This window comes from Diadema setosum, chromosome 3 (genome assembly GCF_964275005.1).
Source record: "Diadema setosum chromosome 3, eeDiaSeto1, whole genome shotgun sequence".
Classification (NCBI taxonomy): domain Eukaryota; kingdom Metazoa; phylum Echinodermata; class Echinoidea; order Diadematoida; family Diadematidae; genus Diadema; species Diadema setosum.
The window spans coordinates 11,159,720-11,178,922 of record NC_092687.1 but is presented as its reverse complement, the minus strand read 5'-3'; the positions used below and the strand labels follow the sequence as shown (position 1 = coordinate 11,178,922).

Here is a 19,203-nt window from a genome sequence, read left to right as displayed (position 1 = left end):
GGCAAATGGTACATACAACCTATACCGTACACCAAATATGTACTGTAAGTACACCATATAACCCTACATAACAAAATACCCTTTATACATGTACACGTATAATCTGATAAACTCTTCTCAGTATAGATGTACCAATATACCACATGAGGCCCAGCAAATCATACACTATCTAAACATATAAACAACAATAATTACAATCTGTACGGTTGTGTACCACCATACATCGAAAACCCTACTTAATCTCAATAGTCTACCATTACCTACCAATCAGACAGGGCACCAACACACAAAACGTACCAAAATGTACACTGTGCCGACACTGTGTAATTCCTGTATAAATTGTACTTCACATGATAATGTGGACAAGTGCTTCACTTGGATCCTATACACACACTGTTACTTAGTAGGAGCAAGAAAGCACTGCGTTACATGAATTTGGTGGATAATAATATTACCTCATACCATCATGCAGAGTAGTACACTTCATCCTAAAACAGTGATCCACCCTTCACTGGTAATGTACATACAAACTCCATCAACAACCATGTGCTAGCAAGTACCGAACTAACGAAAGAGCAAGCAACAATGGTTACTTGTACCAGTCTTAGTCTTGTAGAGACCACAAAACAAGACCCATACCTACAAATATGACACATGTTACATAGTAACAATCAAAACATGAAATTACATACTGCCTACAGTACACATAGCAAAAGTGAACCATACACTTGTATCATTTGCAAAAACATTGGAGGACTTTATCAGTAGAAGCAAGGGTTTGCAAGCAATACAAAATATACCAAACCAGATAATCAGGTGTACACGTACATGTATTAAAAAAGTGTGCTGATATTTTAGTACACACACGACATGACCATTGTAACAAATACCATTGTAGGCCATAGAGGTTATATACCAATGACAACTGGAAATGATCGAAACCCAAATACCGACAGCGTACATGGAATGTAATCTCTAGAAATGAACTAATTTCAATAAATTACACCTACCCCCTTGAATAAAATGCATTGCGAAATGTCCCTATCCCTGAACTCCTCGACATGTCAATATCCATGAACCGAAATACATGTCTGTATGCTGGCATAGACATTGATACAACCAAAAATAAATATGGGCATGTACAAACCAACAAATAACTACTCCAAGTACAATTAGTACTCTTCACACCATATGAACCCCAGAAAACACATAAAATAACATCCCTACTCACTTCTAGGGTACATGTACACAAACTAACACAAACAATATCACTAGTCCGTGTTTGCGCTTATACACAGGTATTTTCTTATGTGTATGAGTTGCCAATTTTTGACACGCTGGACTCAAGTCAGAAAAGGGGAACCCACGAATTTGCAGACAAGGGGCAGGAGAGCCATTTTGACTGTATAATACCATTGTCCCTGCCTATACCGTCTGCACCAAATCCTTTCAACTTCATAAAACTTTGTTTGTTCTGACACCGAGGAGGTAGCTTCCTGCAAAACAGATACATCCTGTCGAGCCAAGGGTGGAGAGGAATCAACTGGTACATTTTGCTTCTGACTCCAATCAGTCGCACTATTGGCAGCAGCAGAGTTGGATCCATCCACCGGAGAAGCAGAGGGCAGAGTAGTGAGGGATGGATGGGATTGGGGTAGTGACAAAGTTGAGGAAGGGGATGGGACTGGGGGCGGGGAGATGGGAGGGGTGGAGGTTGGGGCCGGTGTAGAAGGGGGCGGGTTGGGGGTGGGGCATCTCCCATCTGCTGTCCATTCTGGTAGTGCTTCAATCTATTCACAATCGTCCCCATCCTCCTCTGGTGAACCCAAATCTTTGAGCCATTGAGCAGCCCTGCCTTGCAGGATAGCTTTTAATGCTGACAACTTCTTTGCAGGACCCCACTCTGTGAAGGCCGCGTATCTTTCAAATGCACACATCCATGCATCCGGGTCACCTGACCCCTCAAATACTGGGGGCCACAATGAATTATTGGGGTGTTGATGTTTCCAGATGCCATGGCACATCGTTAGTTCCCTAATTGATTCATACAATACACAACACGCGACAAATCAGTGTCAATCATTCATAAACATTTTCATGATCCTTCAAATTAAGGTCCCATACATACGATCATGGTTATAGTCCAGGCTAGAAGGCACCCAACCTTGTTTTTTGATATATACAATGTTTTTTTGATGGTTTCTTGTCAACTCGAGGGTGCTGATTCCAAATCCGACTGATGCCACTCGCGTAACCTTGAGCATTTTCGGCAAAATTCAAAAATCCCAAATGGCCGCCAGATATGCTAATTCGGCCGTGATAAACATAATAATGTGCATTATATGACAAATTATTCCACCAAACTTTGTACATTTCTGTTTCTAGAGTTACTCCATCTGCATTTGCAAGATAATTTTCCTTTCATATAGGTTCATTTAGTATTTAAAGCTCATTTTTTATTCAAAATGGCCGCCATTCCTATGCTTATGTACTATATGAATGGCAAAACATAATGCATGGGAATATAGAACAAATTTACTGTATTTCCAGTCCCGTATACCTACGCTGTCATAAAGTGTTGCATGTGTAATACAAATATGTTGGGTGTCACTTACAATATAGAGGGCCTACATGTATATTTGAAACCTTACTATGCTTAACACAATTTCTTATATATTTCATTTGGTCTAAACAACGAATATAAGTTCACTAAAAGTCTCGCAAGAAATCAATATACCATCATATTCCACACCAATATAAAAATATATTGAATATAAAAATGTAATACTAACACAATAGATTCAGAAGCCTAGATGCATGGTATTTATCAAATAATGTTGAAATGGAGGGGAAGCTAGAAAGCAAAGCTTCTAATATACATTCCCCTAAAACCATGTTAACAAAGTACAGAAAATCCTATACAGGAAGTGCAGAGATACATAATTGCAGAAAAAAACATACCGGACATTAATGACACAACGAAAACCCTTTACATTGTAGATTTTTTTTTTTCCAGCAAGGAGTTGGGGGGGGGGGGGGGAGGCGAGTTTGAAATGGATCATAACCTCCATCACTTTGATATGATATAATTTAGAAGTACCGCCTTGATATTATAGAGCAAACTTGATTTTCTTCTTGAATTAAAACAACGACAAAAACTGGTGAAGGCACAGACGAAACTGTCTAAACGCAATACTGTACAAACTATTCATTAAACATCAACCAAGGAGCAATGTGAGATACCTCTTTCAGTTCTCTCACAGTTCCCAGGTGTTCATGATATACACTTTGACATCATGATCTCATTCAATCTTGTCTTAAAACTAAGACTGTCATTTTTATTGTCTTTAAAGAACTCTTTAATTGGATGTTTGGCAGCAGGTGACATCAGCCCCAAATTTGCAGAATTCTCAGGCTAAAGATGCATATTTGTCCTGCAATAAATTGCAACCACATCTGGTGATATTCAGCACTTCCTCAGGGATCAGAGGGCGATTATTTGCCATAGTAACATAATGAAGACATGAAAACTTGCTTGATCACCACCCATTGAAGCCCTATGGCTTTGTTGCCAGGCCAGAGACAGTGTTGTATATAACTTAGTTGGTGTCAGAAATGAAACCAGACCAGCATCTTTACCAACCGGTTTTGGGGTCAAAGCGTTCAAGTTAAGGGAGGGAAATCTAGGCTTGTGGGATTTCAGACACATTGATGGCAGATTGTTCAAGGGGGCATTTCATGAAGCGTTTTGTCAGATCTTTTCTTTTTGACTAACTGTTATAAGCTACTAAAATCCTTGCATCTGATTGGCTGAGAGCAAATTTGTCAGACAAATTTGTCAGAAAAAACGCTTCATGAAATGCCCCCATGCTATCGCGTTGGGAAGGTCAGGGTATGACAGCACTGGTGACACTTGCCATCCTTTCCTTCCAGCGTGAGGGAGAGTGATCGAGTGCCATAGTAAAGAAGGGTAGACTTCCTTAGCCTATGCTTGGAAGGCTTGCCACAGAGGGCTACCTTGAACATAGCATTGGCAAGATGGTTACTAAGATGGAAGGCATGGGTCGGATGATAATCTTATAGAGGTTGGGGCAAAGTCTCCAGAACGTGAAGAACTCCTCTATTGTCTTGAGGTGGGTCAGAACTCGGCTCATGTCATCCAAGGATTTTCTGTGAGACGCAAAGGCAAGATCATCTGCAAACTTCCTAACTTCCTATACGTGAAGGGAATGTTATGTCACCATGTATATGGTAAAAAGAGCTCTAGTAGAGTTAGTTTACAGCCACCATTAAGGAGGCCATCATTCAGAGTCCTAACACTGCTGGTCTGGTTACCTAGAGCAATCCTGAATCTGCAAGTGCTCAGAGACTCCAACCCCAAGTAACTTCTGATCTAGAGATTCCCCCGCCTGAAACCCCTAGCAAACGGGAGACTCCAACTTGATGTGCGCGAAGTTCCCTGCGGCCGGGGTCCAGGGCCCGCTTGAGCTCTGGACGCTCCAATAGGGTTCTTAATGTTCTCTTGTGCTATCTAGGGCTTATTTTTCAACATACGAACACACAAAGTAAGAAATCATTTCAAGTGGGAGACACAGAGCCAGGGCAGGAGAAATTAAATCTCAAGCGGGAGAACGGGAGATTTTGCAAAACGGGCTTTGGGCGGGAGATCTCCCGTCGAAAGCTGGAAAGTTGGAGTCTCCTGAGTGCTGAAGATTAAAGACAAGCATGCAGTGTGAAGTTGTTTTAACACTGCTTTCAGAATGAGGCAGCACTGTACAGATCTCAGAGTCTCTCTTGACATCATATGTGACCGTTCACCTCAAAACGAACATAAAGTCGCACACACTGTTTTTGCGTAAGGACTGAAAATAAGTGAAATGGGTCAACCTAGCCGAACTTGACTTTTTCATATTTTCTGAAAGAGCAGGTCTACTTTTACATTATGCTAAAATTTGGTATCATAACACGGGCAGGAAAGTGTGTTTTTTAAGCAGTTTATCTCGAACATTTTTGGTAGAATAGTGTGATTAGGTGTGTATTTAGAATCCCTTTATCATTTCTGAAAAACCTTGTCCACACTCTTCACTTTCAACTCTAATAGCTTTTGACAGGATAGTGCTACTGCTTTGAAAGTTGGCATTAATTATGGACAGAATGTCTTAATGAGGCATGCTTAATTTCAGTTTAGTCTGATAATCCCTTCATTGTTGTTACTCTGGTGGTTTACTTCCTTTTTTTTTGTCCCAGTCATCGCACAGCCAGCACGGTTTGGTAAAGATTAAGCGCTTGAATAGACACTGTACTTCAGAGCCTCTTTTCTCAGTTCCCACTTTTCCTGAGTTTGTGCTTTCTTTCCAATATTTAGATAGGTTAGGAGAGTCCATTTGATTTGAGTTATACATCATTTTAAAGCTTAAAGTCTGCTCTTTCAAAATATGGTCTTTAATAACTAAAAATTGATGTCTGGCGACTTCTTGTTTGTTTTGAGGTGCAGGGTCACATATACGCAAACACATTCATTCAGAAAAAAAAATGGTGGTAAAATTCATCTACCATATAGTTCATCTGGGTTAACATGAAAAACTTTTGGGCATTGTTTTCATTTCAGAGATTTGACAACAGGAAGTGAGGTTGTCCCTTTTTTCCACTTTCCCTACCTCATGTTCTTTCTCGGGTGATCTTGAGACTGAAAAGTTTGAATAATATCGCCTTTAGCTAATGTAGAGCAGGACAGGTAATTGGAAATTTCATTTGTGTCATCATCTAGGATTCAGCCTTTCAATACAGTAAATCAGTGTGAATATTATGATGCTGAACATCTCAAGGCAAGTAAGTATCAAATTGTTCATGTCTAATAATTCCTGATAAACGATCTTGATGTTGGCGTCAATTCAAGCTTTGATGGGTTTTTCCAAATTTCTTGAGAAAAATTCAGATTGATGTAGCAAATTTGGATGTTTGCATCAAATAATAAAACAGGTTTTGTTAGTGAATCCTCTGATTTATAATCAGTACACAAATTGATAAACAGTGTACTTGGGTGACAGAAAAAAAAAAAAAAAGACATTTTGTTTTTTTCCATGTACACTTTGCCGTTCATATTGTGCAGGGGTATATGAGTGGCATCTATTTTGAAGTTTTAATAAGCCTAAAAACAATACATTTTCTGTTTGTTTTGCTAGTGGCACTCATCAGATTTATATGGCACATGTAAAATTTGATAAAAGCGTAGGTATGTGACTGGAAATTCGTCTTCTATTTCTATGCATATTTTTTGCCATTCATGTAGTACATGAGTACAGGAGTGGCGGCCATTTTGAATTGAAAATAAGCTTAAAATACTAAATGTACCTCTTCAAATGAAAAATTTCTTGCATGTGCAAGTAGAATTACTCAAGGAACAAACATTTTAAAAACTTTGATGGAATAAGTGGTCATAAAATTGACATAACTGGGATTATCATGGCCAAATTAGCATATCTGGCGGCCATTTTGGATTTTTGCATTTTGCCGAAAATGCTCAAGGTTACGCGAGTGTATCAATTGGATTTGAAATCAGCACCCTCGAATTGACAAGAAACCATCAAAAAACATTGTATATGTACATAAAAAACAAGGTTAGGTGCACTTTCTATGGAGCCTAGCCTGGACTATTATGGCTAATTGCGACAGCCGCCGCGACGCGGTCCCCGGGGCCTGGCTAGGTTATGGCATGCATATTATGGCAGAAGTTCCACTGGCACTGGCACTGCCACTTCCACATTCATGAATGAGTCTAAGGCAACCGGCACCTCGTCACCACTCTTACAAGTCGACCAAGTCCTCGCCACGTTCAAAGTTCATTTCCAAGCTCAAGTTCAAGTCATGAAGATGCCCGGGTTCTCCACCACATGTGGCGACGTCGTTGTCCACCACCGTACCGGGATCGAACCTCACAAATATCACACGATACAGCATACGTCCATCTTGGCTCAACTCGCCATCTTGCCGCCCTCCTTGAACAGAGGAGGCGCCCTTTATTTAAGCTCTCTTAACAGTAGTCTGAAGCTCGAACTCTCTTTGGCTTATTCTGCGCCATTATGATCATTATGATCATTATGGTCATTATGATTTCGATCTGTAGTAGGCGGTCGATGCATTTTATAGTACAAATGTCCTGTCTGGCACACATGTTCCTCGGCACAGTTGGAATTTTGGAAAAAAACAAAACAAAATCAGCATAGGAACAACACAGCCTGCTGGACTATCTCTACTTTCAAATTAGATGAAAATAGAATATGACTGAAATTAAAATTTCAAATAGAATTGGAATTTCCAGAGCAAATGGTAAATAAATTTTCCACCGCTTACTCCATGTGAGCTAACACAAGATGCCTATTATGATTTTTTTTTTTTTTCAGCTGAGCTTATCTCTGGTTTCGTTCATGTTGGAAACATTTTGTCAAGTACACACACCAACAAGCGCGCGCACACACACACACACAAGATTATTCATCGCCATCTTAGTTATGCAAATAAGGGTCCAAGTTTGTTTTTAGAAAGGCAAATTTTAACGTAAAAATGACCCTTAAAACATTTGAAATAAATGAAATAGTATACATTTACATACCTTGTAAAATAACTTTGTTAGGTACCTTGTAAAATCGATTAACTCCCACACACGCACGGACACGTACGTGATTTCCTTCGTTTTGCATTACAGAAAAAAAAAACAAAAAACGTCGAAATGTATCTGAATTGTGTAGGTACATATAACTTGAATACAAGAACGTGTCTCCATGTAACTTCCAGTCCGTATATTATTGCCTTGTTTGTGGAAATAAGAGTGGTCATGAGGGTGTGATTACCTTTGATTTAATAACACCATATTTTTCAAAAAGTACTGCCTTGATTACAAGGGCAGCTTTAAAGTTGAGCCAAATTTTCCTTATAATGTTTTGAGTTAATAATCAGGTGACAGATCCTTCCAAATTGCCTTTGTTAAGAAATTCAAAACAAATCTAGAAATTAACAAAGGCAATGATTTTTTGTGTGTCTTTTTTTGTGCTGTGAAATAATCGTGTGTCATCATTCGTGACTTTTATGTTTCTTCTTTGTCCTTGAACAAATAGTTCGTCTCGTCGATGGCGAAACACCAAGGGAAGGTCGAGTAGAAGTTTACGTGAACGGTGCCTGGGGAACGGTGTGCGATGACTCTTGGGATATGGATGATGCTGAAATTGTCTGCACAAGTCTTGGTTATGAAGGCGCTAAAGACGCATTGGCCAATGCCGCCTTCGGACAAGGCACTGGTAATATTTGGCTTGACAACGTGTTATGCACTGGAAAACAAACGAACATCTTTGATTGTGACAACAATGGAATCGGAGTCCACAACTGCGCACATTCAGAAGATGCTGGAGTGAGATGCAGCATGGATGGTAATGGCCAGACACTTTATTCTCACACTTTGTTCTCTTTTTTGTGTGTTTGTTTGTTTGTTTGTTCGGTTGTTGTTGTTGTTGTTGTTGTTTTTTGCGGTTGCTGTCATTCCCAGTTTTACTAAACCCAAGCGCAGTGTGACCGCTTATCTCTTCTTACAAACTGGATGAAAATAAAGTATGATTAAAATATAATTCAAGTTTTTCAATTCAAATCAACAGATGCAAATAAAAGAATATCAAAAGAAATACACAAAAAACACAACAAAACCGGTGCGTAAATTCATATGAAAGGGGGTTAGCAGAGAAGAGCAATAAGCCTTGTTAATCGCTGACCCCCAGAAAAAAGAAAAAGAAAAAAAAAACTGTGTACAATATATCCGGAGTATAGAAAAGAACTAAAAGATGACAGGAAAAGGACAAAACAATAGAACAAATCAAAAGACATATCTAGGTGCAATTAACGTAGTCATTTTAAATGAGAATGTGAATTCAGGAGTGAATAATTATAATTCTTTGTAAAACTATTCAGTGACGGTTTCATTTCCAAATCAAATGGTATTTTGGTTCATGCTAGACCTTTAATAAAACTGTATTCTTAGAAATATTTGTTCTCACATAGCATAAATGAAAATCATTAACATCACGGGTGTTATATAACTCATATTTATTGAAAATAATGGTACGATATAATTTGATACCAATGGCATATATTTTCAACCTTTCATAATCTACAGGTATGTATCCACAATCATTTAAAGTAGCTAAAATGGTAACCAGTCCATAAAAAAGACGATCCTTCAAATATATATTAATTACCGCCCAATTTCTATTTTGCCTGCCTCTTTAAAGATTCTTAAGAAAATGTGTATAGCAGAGTTAATAATTTCATCAACGCAATAACTTGCTTAATCTCCCCTTAGAACTCGCAGGTTGTTTGTCTTTGTCGACCTTCAAATACAAATTAAGACAGAATTTATTGAGTAATTACATTGCGTAAGTCCATTGAAATTTCCTTCTTTCTTGTTTATGTGCCTTTTCCTGCTGTGTTGGTTGTTGTCATTCATATCAGTTAAGCCTCTCTGTTTGCGCTCTTAAATTCCTTCACACAAGTACCCCTTTTAGACTTCGGAACGCGTGAACAGCTGGCTTGTTGTACTCCTCTCCGTGCTACACTAGCTGGTAATTCTAATACCCCAGTCACACAGTGCGTTACGATGGGTTACGTCCGCCGCGGATAGATACGGATGAGTGAACGCAGGGGGACGCAGCGTGGGCGCAGGGGGACGCAGCGTGGACGCAGGCATCCGCAGGGACGTATGTAGACGTAACTGTCCGTAACTCATCCGTAAAGAAACGCAAAATGACGGCGCCAAGCCTGCTAAATTTTGAAATGTTCAAAATTTTGCAGAGGGATTCTACGGATGCAGACTTACGCAAGTAACCATAACCAAACGTAATTATCCGTAACTGAACGTAAGTATCCGTAGCCTGGACGCAGACTATCCGCAAAATATTTTACCTCCCGTCCGTTTGCGTTCGTTTACGTCCACCGTAAGTATCCGAAAGTAACCGCAAGTTAACGTATCTCAACACTTTCGTCCGCTTACGGATATTTGCGGACAGTTACGGATGCTGCGGACGATTAAGTCCTTCGAAGTTTTCCATTTTCAACTCGCATAGGAACACAGAGACTCGTGGAAAGCCACACAACTCGTGTTGCCAAGCTGCAGTGCATTTACCTGAAGGAATGCAACAACACAGTCGGAGCAGTGGAGAGGCAGAACCGCGTGGTCAAATTATGAAATTTCTTCCACAAATGGTAATTTTAGGTAGCAACAAATTACTCATGACATTAGTTGACCCTTGGTACTGAAATTTTTTTCTTGCACTCAATGAATGTATATTTTTCGAAAAGGCAATATTTTGGGTAGGGGATGAGGGGACAGTATTTAAACCTACATTCATTTTTCTGGCCGGGTAAAAATTTTGGGACAGCGATAACTATTATAAAGTGAGAACGAATCTAGTATTTCTCCATTGTCTTACCCACTTTACGCTCAATGGAATGTGTATTACATTATATATATATATATATATATATATATATATATATATATGAAGAGTTTGTTTGCAAAAACCGATAAGTCCATATTTGCCAAATGGAAATATTTGTGATTAAAGGTCGAGAAAAATAAAGAGAATAATAAGAAAATTTTAGCTTCTTTTGACCATAACTTCAAAAATATACCTTTATATGTAGTGGTCAATATATCATTTCAAATGTATTATTTTGTACTTTATGACAAAGACAGTACTTCAAAATCTTCAAAAATGGACTTATCGGTTTTTGTGAACAAACTCTTCATATATTGTACTTGGGTGTGGGAGGGGGTGTTTCATTTCATTTCATTTCATTTATTTTATTCTTTCTTTTCGGCAAACATAACACGAAATGAATCAGAAGATATAACAAAGGCATGTATTGGACTTTACATGGTAGATGATACTTAAAAAATAAAAAATTATACATGCATACCGGCAAGATACAAAGTTATGTCTGGAGAAGAAAAAAGAAAGAATTGAGAGGTTCACTGAAAAGCATGCTTGTAAATTGTGGACCACTCAAAGGATTCTTCATGTGAACATATTTGTGTATAAAGACAGGATAGAACAAAACAGAACAGAACGAGACAGGAGAAACACACGACATTACATGACTTGACAGAAGGGTATGGCATTGAAAGTAATAAAGGAAAGAAAGGAAAGAAAGAAGAGGAAACATGAAAGGAGAAGCCAACACGCTGAACATCGGGATCGAAAGAGGGAAATGAGGTGCTTCAGAGCTCGAGCAGCTCAGCAAAGTTTGTACAAATAAGATAATGTAAAAAAAAAAAACAAGGATGAATGAAATGATTGACGAATTAAATGATTGACGATGAACCCTTAGGTTGAAGAGACCAGCTAAGTAATGAATAATATATTATCTTCGTATGAATTCAACAAAAAAAGTTTCAACTTACGCTTAAACGAATTCAAAGATAAAGAGTTTTTTATATCACAGCTTAAAGAATTCCAGAATCTAGGGCCAGTGTAAATAAATGTATTTTGCGGCAATAAGGTTCTCAAAAGGGGTAAATGAAACTCATTAGATCGCCTGGTGGGATAATCATTAAAAAAAAAATGATTTCTAGGAAACATTCAATTAAAAATACTGGAAAGTGCATTTGTGTTATAATGAAACATAAACTGACCCAGCTGAAAGAAAAACAAGTCTTTAATCTTTAAAATATTATTTTCACGAATAATGGATCTGCATGGGAACGTGGTGAAACACCAAAAATATTACGAAGTGCCTTTTTTGTAATAACAATAGTTTATCTAATAAAGTTTTATGGGCACTACCCCATGGTAAAATTCCATAATTAAGATAAGGTAATATTGATGAAAAATACAACGTCAACAAAGAAGACAACGGGATATGAGATTTAAGTCTTTTAATGATACCAATATTACGCGAAATTATTTTACTGATATTAATAATATGAGGCTTCCACGAAACTTTATCTTCCACTGTAATACTGAGAAACTTATGTGAGATACACGTTCTAAATGAACGTCATCAAAAATAATATCTGTGCCTAAAACTTCTATAGACCTACTAAATAACATATATACTTTGTTTTCTGAAGATTTAGTGATAATTTATTGGCTCTTATCCATTGAATAATTCAGAATTGACAGTATGGACAATGGATTTCGGTGGGAGAAAAAAAAATATTTGAATCATCGGCAAGAAGTATAAAAGAAAGCAATATATGTCGGATGATCTGCAAAGATCATTAATGTAAATGATGAAAAGTAAAGGTCCTAATATAAGTTTTTGAAGTGTATTATTCATAGATGATATTCCCCTTGAGCAAAAATCAGTTATTAGATTTTTGGGTGTTTTATAAATGAATATTTAAATTGATCTGATCACGTCAGACATATATCTAATCCAATGCACGCAACTTTGGTGTTCTACGTAAATTACGGTTCTATCTTCCGTTGGAAACTCTTTTTGTATTGTGTAATTCACTCGTTTTGCCATATCTAACTTATTGCAACATTGTGTGGGCAACTTCATACAGCAGTGCAAATTCAATATTTTTACTCCAAAAGAAAGCCATGCGTATCTGTGCTGGGAATTATTATAGAGCTCACACAGACCCAATATTTAAAAAAGCATAACATTTTGAAAGTTGACGATATTAATTTCTTACAGACTGCTACCTTCATGTTTCGCTACAATACCAAGTGTTTACCTTCTTATTTTATGAATATTTTCAAACTCAATAAACAAATCCACTCCTACCCTACAAGAAATGCCTCCAATATTCATATAATAAATCCCAGAACTTGTTTAGTTAAAAAAATAAATTCGGCACACCGTCCCAGACGTATGGAATTCGTTATCATCTCAGTCCCGTGCAATTCGCTCAACCGGTTTCTTTAAAAAAATCGTACAATATATGCTTGTTGACAAATAACGGTGACCTAATTTACATATCCAGAACATGGATTCTTTTGGCACTTGAAGTACCATCATTCTATGTTACACTCTGCCTTCTGTCGTAGGCATGCCATGGAATGTTTTCTTTATTTTCATACAGATGTAAGTAACTGGTCTGTACGTTGATTCACCCAGCCGTTACCTGGCAACAGGGTGAAAGCACCTGCAACATTGTTGTATTTGTACAATATATTATTGTACAGTGAACGAGGAGTCTTTCTATTTTTTTTTCTTTCCTGTTTTTTCTAACCATCTTTATTGCTATCCCCTTCTTCTTTGTGTTTCTTTCTTAGCATCGCCTGTGTACATGACCGTGTGTGTTTTGTTGTGTGAAATAGTTTGTTCTTGTTATAGTTATCAAAGTAACTCGATAGTTGGTTAAAACTGTTTATATATTTCTTTGTGCATGAGGCCTCAATGTTAAGCTCGGCTTACTGGAGATCCTCCTATATAATACCTTGACATTTTTTTCTTTTATTACATCTCCGTTCTCTGTCACAATGATTTGCTTACCTATCATGGGCAAAATCAGCCATGAATTATTATGAACCATGTGTTTATTTCTGGAAGTGATTATAGTTTATTTTTGTACCTTACAGAAGCAATAAAACGAAATGAAATAGACATGAACATTACTATCAAATAAGAATTTAGAAGAAATATTGGAGGGCAATAAACACATATACACACAGTTTGCAAAATTGTATCTATTAATATCATATTCATTTAAAAGCTACAAATGAAAAAAGAGGTGGAATGTGGGTATTGAAAAATACATTGGAAATCATTCGAATATTTTTTTTTCTGTAATAGAAACAATTTGTTCAACAACAACAACATCAACAAATCATTTCCATTGGACCAGGCCACATTTCAATCATTGATATGGGAAATAAATAAAGTATGGTATAACATAATCAGAATTAATGTAGGAAAATGCCTCAGATAATAACACAATACCAATACCTTTGGCAAAACGATTGCACATCACACCAATGTGTTCATGCTCTGAAAGCTTGTCATTCATATACACTCCTAAAAATTTTACACAAGACAAACGAGAAATTCTGACCATAAAATACAAAACAGCATTCTCATCAAATTTCCTCTTACTAAATACAATAAACTGAGTTTTACTTACATTTATCACTAGTCTATCATAAATCAACCAATTACTCGAACAAATAAAATCATGATTAAATAAAACCACTGAATAAATAAAAGTGTTATATGACATGAACACACTGGTGTCATTTGCAAATAAAATAAACTGTAAAATTTTACTTTAACAAATAATATCATTAAAGGGAGGCAGTCCTGAGAATTTTCAGTGTACTGATAACAAAAACAGTAAAAGATATAATCTTTTACCAGTTTATACACGTGGAAATCAAACACTGTCTCTGTACGTGATTTTTGAAAATAATTCCTGCAAGCGATCGTGTAAGAGCCTGCAAAAAGGTGCAACGTCAGTGATGCCCAACTCACCAAGTTGACAGCCGTTCCTCAGAAAACCAATTTAAGTGTTCAAAATGATCATATCTGATTTTGTCATAAAATGTGACAATATGTGGTTTATTATTTGAAACAAAATATTCCAAGCTTATTTACATAGATGATTAATATAAAGTGAAATTGTAAACATGAATTTATAAATATTTTAAAGATCAAATATGCCATCAAATAGGCACTGTCCTTTGCGAGCTTCCGTCAGTGTTGCATACTACTTTGCGTACAAACCACTCTCGCGGGCATTCTTATCATTCTTCGTCGCAACTGAGTTTGACGTTCAAACCGAAGATTACCTGGACATAAGAGACTCGAATACTTCACAGAAAATATTGTTTCTATCTCGATATTTCTGTAAGTACTCAGATATCAAACGAACATGACTTCTACCGGACAGGGTAAAAACAGGGTCCGCGGGAATATGATTTCGCTCCACTTTGCCATACGGTGCCTCAGGTCCAGTCGGCACTGGCGATGGCACTGTACCGCAGTCCAACCCCGGCTGCTGCCCCACCGTAAATGAACCATAGCTAGCCACTTTCCTTACCTCTCTACGCTCCCTTATTTCCTCGGTTCTCTTCGAAGTCAATGCTCGAGGTGTTTGTTTTATAACTCATGTGAGCAAATATGGTCGGTATTGCATCTGGCTTCAGGAGTTTTCGTGGTTTATAAGTAAGGGTTACAGCCTGCCTGTCCACGTCAAAACATGCTTCTCCAAATGCTCCTCGCATAGGCCTACAACACGGTATCGAAAATGCTTTAAGTTTTTATGTTCGGCTTCGTTGTACCGAGATTGTCAGCCACACAGCGCACCTTTCACGCTCCTGCTGTTGGTCTGGGATGGGAAAAAAAAAAACACGATTTTCCTGGGCAATTTTCTCAACGATTCGAGCAAAATACTGTCTTACACATCGGCATGATGAAAGATAGCCCGACCACATGCCGCCGAATGCGGTTGCCCCTCTAACGTTAGTGTAAATAAATGTGTAGAACCGTTTCTACGTGCGTACGTAATACTGTAGAACATAAACAGCTAACTAGATGCGTGGCGACAGGGCTGCAGCTGCGCTGTGATAGACTGGAAACGCGCGAAGGGCAAACCGGGGTATTATATCTACCGTAGATCTAGTAGTACCGTCCAAGTGTGTATGTCTACTGTGCGAATAAACAATACACAATGCATACACACACACGCGCACGTGCGCGCGCGTGCGCACACAATACTTAAAAACAATGTCAAATGCTAGTAGCTATCGCCTTCTTCATACATCCGGGTAACTAGGGAGCGTACGCATAACGAGCAGAACACGGTTGGGAAGAGTTGTGCCTCGGTGACGTCTGACTCTTCACCAAGACTTGTTCACTAGCATATTCACCATGCAGATTCACACTTTTTCAACCAAAATTTACGAGCTTATTTGATGATTTGAAAGTTTGTGGTGAAAGTAGTTCACTGGAGGTATCAACAACACTTTTTTTTTTTCAAATTCGTGAGGACTGCTTCACTTTTATATTAAAAAATAACAATGGACCAAGAAGGAATTTACCTTGTGGCACTCCACATCGAATAGGTTTATACGAAGACATAATACCAATTGTCAATCGTTACAAACTGAAAACGTGTAGACAAATAATCGGTAAATAACTTCAGGAAAAGTCGAGAATGTCATAATTTTCTAATTTATTCAGCAAAATGGAATGATCTAGAATGTCAACAGCTTTGTTTAAATCAAGAAGCAAACCAATAGTAAACTGTTTTAAATCAATTGCTGTTGTAACTTTATGTATTACATCAAGATAAGCTGTGGAAGTGGATTGTCCCGGATGGAATCCATACTGACTGTTTGGTAATAGATTACTCGAAATAAAAAAAAGAATGTAAAGTCGTTTATACAGACATTTTTCAAATACTTTGGAAAAAATACAGCAGAACAGATATTTGACGACAATTCATCAAACAAGCAATATCACCACTTTTAAAAACAGGAATCCCTTTTGCAATCTTTAGTTGATCCCGAAATACGCCATTTAAAATGCAGAAATTTAATATATAACATAAAGGTGAACAGATTACAGGAATCACTCTTTTCAAAACATCAACAGCTATATCATCATATCCTACACTGGTTCCACTCTTTGAATCATTCACAATACCAACAATTTCTTTACATGTTATTGGAGAAAAATTGCCGTTTTATCAAATATCAATTATGAAATATAATCATGATTTGGATATTGCGCATTTTCCTTATCATTTTCATCAAATGCTTACTAATCCATGGTTTATTTTTTCTATGTTTTACTTTAATTTCGCACAAAGGAAAACATCTGTGATACAAACATTAAAAATAATGTCATTATAAACTCATCATAACAAAAATTAGGATCAAATGACTTAAAATTCCCATCAACACTTTCCAAATTACGAAGAACTGTACAGTTTTCATTTCATTTATTTGTCTTTTCCAGGAAACACAACTTTTTTCTTTAATTTCATCTCAAGAAACACGAAATACAGGAAGATGATCAATGATATCAACCAAAATAAGTCCACAAAATATATTATCTAATAGAAATGTTAATATATTTGCTAATAGATTTACAAATTTGGCAGTCACATGGGTTAAATAATGAATAAGAAAATACAAAGAATATGTAGCACATAAATTCGCAAAATCATTAGCATATTGACAAAAAGAACAATTCCTTAAATTGATATTAAAATCACCAACTAAATACATTATTTATCTTCCCTATTTACAATATTCAAAACAGAAGAAACTGCATCTATGAAAAAATGCACAGATTGATTAGGTGGCCTGTAAACAACACCTAACACTACATTCTTATTAGCAGTATTTTCTATCTCAATAAATAAACTTTCGCAGTGTTCATTACCCACAATCGAATCTTCTCTGTGTTTATATATTAATCCATCCCCTACAAAAACACCCACGCCACCACCTCTTTTACCAACTCTATTATTGTACACAATATCATAACCTTAAATATTATACATATGAGCGTCATTTTTCAACCAAGTTTCAGTGACTCCTAAGAGAGAAAAAGACAAATTCAAACTCTGCAATAAAGCACTCAAAGCCTCAAGATTTCTCGTTATACTTGGGCAACTAATATGCAAAACAGAAACAATTATTACATTTCGTAGAGCGTTTAGAACCCTTGTCATTGAATTCATCAGGTAATTGAAAAGACTGATCAATCTCCATAAATTCTTCATTACCATTATTGGACTACAGAACTTTTGATATTGTACTGAGATTGTATATATTGCACTTTCATATACATTGCGTAAAGACATGGCAAAGAAGGGAGAAAGAGAGAGATAAAACAACAAAAAAGAAACGAAAAAATAAACTACATTTGGCACATACCCACAGAGATACCCAACACATAAAATCTCACTTTATGCCTAAGTTAACCAAAACACTTGACAAATTGTATCACCTGGATGCCATGAATTACACGTACAAGCAAAAACAAAAGTTACCATTGGAATTATGTTACATGTTTAAATCAGACAGAGATGATGATTATGAATTTCTTCTTCCCCTTTGGAGTTCATGAGGGCTATGAGACGCCTATCATTCAACCACACTGCACTAACTGTGTCTTTCATTTTGGAGGTTACCGTCAAAAGTTTTGCGTTCTGCTTGGTGAGGTCCTCAGCTATCACCCTCCCTGTGCCCTTCAGCTTGCGTTTGTTTTTCATCATTGCTTGCTTGCATTTATTCGAAGAGAACTTCACGACGATTTCATGGGAGCGGGCGGTAGTTGAGCGCATTGCGTCCGCGTACGATTGACCACTATGTGCGTACGCCTCCTGATCACCTTTGCGAGAGAGTGACGCGATGAGACCTGTAGATGTCGGCTGGTGTGATATCGATGCCAATGCTTTTCGCGACTTCACAGGCAATGGCATCCGTATTCTCGTTCGGAGACTCTTTGATGCCTAGCAAACGAATGTTATTCCTGCGTGAGTGTTGTTCCATATTGTGGACATCGCGGCATACACGCTTGAGATCCTCTTTCGTCCGCTCGACCGAATCGGCTACCATGTGAACTTCATGAAGCTTGGGTTCCATTGAGACTTCCAAGTCGTACATGCGAGCTAGCTGCTCTTTGATCAAGCTGGATACATGTGAAAGATTGATTTCATGCTTTTGCATGATATTTTTAGAAGATCGGCATTTTTTAGCAGGTGGTCGATTTGAGACATTTTAGGAGTTTTCAGGGGGGGGGGGCACAGGGGTAGGCGCATTGTTTGGTGTTTCCATGGAAACGTTGCTTGCAGAATCTGCTGAAAGGGGAATGTCAGATGGTGTGGATTGTGATGGCCTCTATCTAAGGTTTGGCATTCTGAACCGTTAAGAACGTTACGTAATAAACAGAGGCTGTACCTGAGCGCTGCAGAGCAGTATATGACGAGTCAGAAAAATGGAGGTCAGTACACCGTATAAACGTTTACAGTAGGCATATGGCGAGAATGGCCTGAAAAAATACGCAGTGAGCAGAAAAATGACGGAAATTCAAAGGTTTGTGAGTGTGTCGAAATATATGAAACATATCTAAAGGCGGGTGATAAAAAGTGGCGTCCAGTGACGATAAAAAGTGATGAACAATTTATTACATGACGTATGTAGGAGGTGTATATGCAAACTCCAACCTAAATTTGTGAGCATATGACTACCCTTACCG

At 37.5% G+C, this 19,203-nt stretch overlaps 1 protein-coding gene across 1 annotated transcript in view; it reads left to right on the top strand.

Moving 5' to 3' along the window:
* Positions 1–6,765: 6,765 nt before the first annotated feature.
* The window catches only part of LOC140246541 (scavenger receptor cysteine-rich domain-containing protein DMBT1-like), a 38,327-nt gene continuing 25,889 nt past the window's right edge, over positions 6,766–19,203 (top strand). The window contains exons 1-2 of the mRNA XM_072325884.1: positions 6,766–7,009; positions 8,112–8,420. Of these exons, the coding sequence (XP_072181985.1) occupies positions 6,766–7,009; positions 8,112–8,420 (553 nt within the window). The remainder of the gene's footprint in view (positions 7,010–8,111; positions 8,421–19,203) is intronic.